Source organism: Cucurbita maxima, unplaced genomic scaffold (assembly GCF_002738345.1).
Source record: "Cucurbita maxima cultivar Rimu unplaced genomic scaffold, Cmax_1.0 Cma_Scf00012, whole genome shotgun sequence".
Lineage (NCBI taxonomy): Eukaryota > Viridiplantae > Streptophyta > Magnoliopsida > Cucurbitales > Cucurbitaceae > Cucurbita > Cucurbita maxima.
In genome coordinates, this window is record NW_019272028.1 from 5,455,907 (window position 1) to 5,461,030 (window position 5,124).

General features: G+C 32.6%; 1 protein-coding gene across 1 annotated transcript in view; it reads left to right on the forward strand.

Moving 5' to 3' along the window:
• LOC111487593 (two-component response regulator ORR26-like) overlaps positions 1 to 2,263 on the forward strand; it is a 3,335-nt gene extending 1,072 nt beyond the window's left edge. The window contains exons 2-5 of the mRNA XM_023135042.1: positions 362 to 511; positions 588 to 1,103; positions 1,213 to 1,286; positions 1,378 to 2,263. Coding sequence (XP_022990810.1) covers positions 362 to 511; positions 588 to 1,103; positions 1,213 to 1,286; positions 1,378 to 2,166 — 1,529 coding nt within the window. The 3' untranslated portion in view covers positions 2,167 to 2,263. The remainder of the gene's footprint in view (positions 1 to 361; positions 512 to 587; positions 1,104 to 1,212; positions 1,287 to 1,377) is intronic.
• Positions 2,264 to 5,124: the final 2,861 nt, after the last annotated feature.

Below are 5,124 nucleotides of genomic sequence, written 5' to 3' on the forward strand. Positions count from 1 at the left end.
GGGGGGGGGGGGGGGGGGGGGGGGGGGCGATTAACTTGATTTCTTAACTATTTTATTACTTTGGGATTATTATTGTGATGTTAAGGATATTTTCTTAATGATAGAGCACATTCCCTCAATTTCGTCTTATTCTTTGTCTGGAAATTAGAAATAAATTCAGAGAAGTATAAGATATGAATGTATTCCTTGTTTATGTTTCAATAAGACAAATTAAGTGTGTATCTGATCTATTATCTATCCATTTTTTCAAAGTATAATTGGTTTGCTCGTTCATTTGTGGGACTAGTTACTTCCTTTTCTATGAATTTAGTATGCATGACATGATTTTATTTTTTATTTTATTTTATTTTGTAATCTTCAGTTACGACTACTGGACTAGGATGTATTGCTCTATCAATGATTCAAGAAAAAGGTGACCAGTTCGACCTTGTCATGGCTAACGTTAGCATGCCTGATATGGACAGTTTTTCGTTATTGCACGTGCTCCTTAAGATGAATATTGCTGTCATCTGTAAGCTCAATTTTGTTTTACTATCTCATTCAATTAAATATCTTCATTATTCTCAAGCTATTTATTTGTCAAACAGTTATGTCTTCAACCATGAACTTGAAGGTGGCTACAAAAGCATTGGCAGAAGGAGCGTGTTATTTTCTTCAGAAACCTATTTCTAAGAATGATCTCAAATATGTATGGCAACACGTGTATCGCAGTAACATAAACCTAGCCAAGTTAACCCATAAAGCAAATTGCATAGAAAAAGCCAAATCTGGACAAGAACTTATCGATTTCCAAAAAGACAACACTGTTGTTTTGTCTCGGTCCACTGATGCAGCTAGTTATAATAATAATTATAGTATTAACTATCAACTTATGAGCCATAATGAAAAAGTGCAAAACACGCCAACTACTTCCCATGATACCTTAGTTGCTTCATACTTTGAAGGAAAGAGATCAACTGATGACATAGAAGGAACAAAAGCTGATGAGGATAATGGAAGAGGGAAGGAATATTATATTTCCCGTAATACCAGATCACGTGTTGTTTGGAATGTGGAGCGACGTCGCAAGTTCTCTGACGCCCTCAACAAGCTAGGTGATAAATGTAATTTCACCTATCTCACGTGTTATTTTTATTTTTATTTTTATTTTAGGATTTGAATTCAATGATGCATTTCTAATTGTTGTTATTATGTTTTCTTTTGGTTTTGAAGGTCGCCCAAAACTTATACTTAAGTTGATGAATGAGCCATGCTTGACTCTGCGCCAAGTAGCTAACCACCTACAGGTATTCTTCTATCAAGTTTGCTTACTATTTGCATACTACGTACTTCGTTATTTATGAATAAATGAAGAATTATTGCTCCTAAACCTATCAGAAATACAAAGCACAAGTAGAGTCCATAAAAAAGGGAAAAAAAAATAAATTAGCTCCAAGGATGGAAGCATCCAAATTCGATTGCTCAGTCAAGACTCAACTTCCTCCGTTGGTGCTAAGGCAACAGAATCATGAGGCAAACAAATCTATACAGCAGAATCACGAAGCAAACAAATCGACACAACAGAATCATGAGGCAAACAAATCTACACAGGGAGGTTCAACCTCTCTTTCAGGAGGGAAAAGATTCCGACTTATTGCTCCTAAGCCTGCACTTAATCCTAGACTGCTTGTTAGCGCCAACTTTGTAAATCATGGTCTCAGAATGCTTGATCACAATTTTCAGCATGTTGCTTCAAACTATAATTCAGTTCCATATAGCATCAATAAGACGACTCCAGAGGTAACTTCTTATCGTGCATTTGATGAAATTCAGTTCCCAGATATGCATCAAGTTGATGTAGCTCAACAACTAGAAGCAATGGAATTTATTGGTACATCAGAAGGGATTCAGTTGATGTCAAAGAACATCGCTTTACCTGATTCAACCAACTTGGACAATATTGCTGCAAATTTTGGAAATGAAGGAAGCCAACAACAATTTGCAGAATATGATTATCTCTTAAATGTTTTAGAAGATGATCCGTACGACCTTCGCAACGACTTTAGTCTGAGTGATGTGGATAAATACAGCGAGTGGCTAAGGAACACTGTTCTCGAAAACGGAAGCAGTTTAGATAGCTTGATCAATGACAATCTAGAAAACTTTCCAGTTAAAATCAATCAATAAATAGGTATGTTTTACTCATGCAATGTTCTCAATGTTTATAAAAATCTTCGATAAACTAAAAGTTAAAGATTTATTCTTAGTTGCAGGTTGAAGTCTAAAGAAGTCCTTCTTTGATAAACTAAAATCAATCAATAAAGATTTTTATTGAAAAAGAAAGGGAAATGTTAACATAGAGGTAAAGTCATTTTTGGTCGAGGAGAATTAGAAATAAATTGTGAGTATATATGAATCCCTTCTTTGTTTAAGTTTCTACGAGGCCAATTATCTATCCTTTTTCTCAAAGAAATAAAATTATTATAATTATTATAAAAAATTAAATAATTAATTACAACATCACTGTCCCGTCACACCAAACCAAAACCACAAATAAATAGAAACCCATTACAATGATCCTAATCCAAAGGCCATGATCCAATAAGCCAAACTCCAGTCCATCAACTTCCCAAATAGTGGCCCAAGCCCATGCACACCTTCGTCTCATCACATCTATCCAGTATCGTCGAATTTTCGGGTGGCTCATGTACAGCTTGCATACGGCTTGCATATGCTTGTTGCAGTCATCTAACTTGGTTCAATTATTTCAAGCTATTCATGCTTCAAATCTATTTTAAATCATGCATGGACATAGTCATTTATCTTTGTTTCATATAACTTTAGGATATTTTAGATCGAAATAAATTTTTTGATCAAAAACTTTTTAAGTTATTTTTTCTTATGTTTTTGTTGATAGTTTTTCTCACTACTTAGAACTTATTTTAGAGAAATTAGGTAATTGTAGCATGATAAATATGTTCTATAATCAATTTCTCTTATCTTTAATAGTGGTAGGGTAAAATTGAATTTCATTAGGCTTGAACTTAGGTGACGCTCAACAAATAAATTTGTATTTAAAAATACTCATTAAATTTTAAAAGTAACATTAACATACTTCACCTTTATAAGAAAATTTTAATTTTTTATTTACCGTCATCATTGGTCGACATCTCATAAATTATCTCTAAATTTTGAAAGTTCAAAAGTACTTTTGAAACATCTTTCAAAGTTTAATGATATTTTTGAATTTTTTTTTTTAAAGTTTAAAGGTATTTCTGAAAAGAAAAAATAAATTAAAAATTTTAATCCACAACTAAGGGATGAGTATTTTTGAGATTTTCTTAAAAAATTCAAAACTTATTTTTTCAAACAAAATACAAAGTTGAAATAATATTTTTATTGATTTTAAATGAGTGGAGCAGAGAACAAAAATTAAAAGAGGTTTGAATTTCAACTAATTTATTTATATAAAATTAGTTCAAGATTTGAATGGTGTGATATGATAGAGAAATCTTAGAATAGAGGCTAGAAATAAGGTCAAGCGAGATTGAGGTGAAAGTAAGAGTGCAGTGCAGATCACTGCATGTTATGCACTAGTTTCAAAGTGAGAGAGAAAACCACTGTGCAGATCAGTTCTATATGTAACTCCAAGTTTCAAAGTGAGAGATGTTGGATGATGAAAGTCTCACGTCGGCTAATTAGGAAATGATCATGGGTTTATAAGTGAGGAATACTAACTCCATTGGTGTGAGGTCTTTTGGGAAGCCCAAAGCAAAGCTATGAGAGTTTATGCTCAAAATGGACAATATCATACCATTGTGGAGAGTCGTGTTCATCTAACATGGTATCAGAGCCGTGCTAAATCATCAAATGTCGAACAAAGGACTCCAAAAAGAAAAAAGGAGTCAAGCCTCCTTGAAGATACGAAGGCAGTAAAAAAAAAGACTAAGACTCCAAAGGAGTCGAGCCTCGATTAAGGGGAGGCGTGCGTGTGTACCCTCCCTCTTCCTTCCTCCTCTTCCTTCCTCTAACTTTTTCCTCGGCATCGTATGCCCTATGCCCTCTTGCAGTTATGACTATCATCACAAAAAGTTGGACATTTTTCATCTTTATCCATCCAAAAATTGGCACAATATATGCTGTCTCACTCTCATTTCTACCATCAAATATTCTCCATTGAAACTCAAACTCACCAATTTTGTAAAATCATTTCAATCTCAATTCCAATGAGACTCTTTTAACTATGGTCTAGTCTCATTCATTCAGCAATCCCAACTTCTCCACTTGCTTTTGCCTTGATGAAGACATCTTCACCAACTCTCTCTCACCTCCCTCCTCCTTGCAGATTGAGCTTTTAGCTTTGTCTCTTCTATTTTTAGGGTGGTTCATTTCTCTCCCCAAAATTTGTTCTCTCAGTTCCTCTCAAATCTAGAAGTTTAATCTTTCTTATTGCACGTGGATCATGAATTCTCTTCTCTCAAGCACTTGACTTAATTGTTTGAACAACCATACTTCTTTTTTGTATCTGGTAACATGTTGCAATCGGTAAGTTTAAAGGTTGGATGAATTGTTTGATACATAATTCTATTGACTAAAATTACTTGTTAAACAAAATGATTATATATGATTTATTTGTTATGTGTACTCTCATTTATGACATGATGTAATTTTATATGATTATATGATTATATATATGTTTACACCTATAAACTAAAAATGTTGTACAATAGAACGGCTTATCTAGTCTTGAATTACAATTCCAAAATCAAATTAGAATTAGGATGGAATATAAGTTATAATAAAATTCTAATAAAAGTTGCCAAATAAGGAAAATCAAAATTTTGGCAAATATTTTGATTTATTTGCCTTAAAAGGTGTGCCAAATCAAAAACAAAAACCAAATTTATTTATTTATTTATTTATTTAAATATATTATATTTTGATTCTCATCATTTTTTTTTTTCTCAAGATGCCACACATATTTGTTCATAATTTCAAAATGGTGCATGGGATAAAATTTGGCCCATCACAAATCATCAAATTATTATTTATTAATTATTTATAAATTAATGATAAAATTACATAATGTGTCACGTGTGTTCGTCATAGCTATTAGATCAAAAAAAAAAAAAAAAAAAAAAAAAT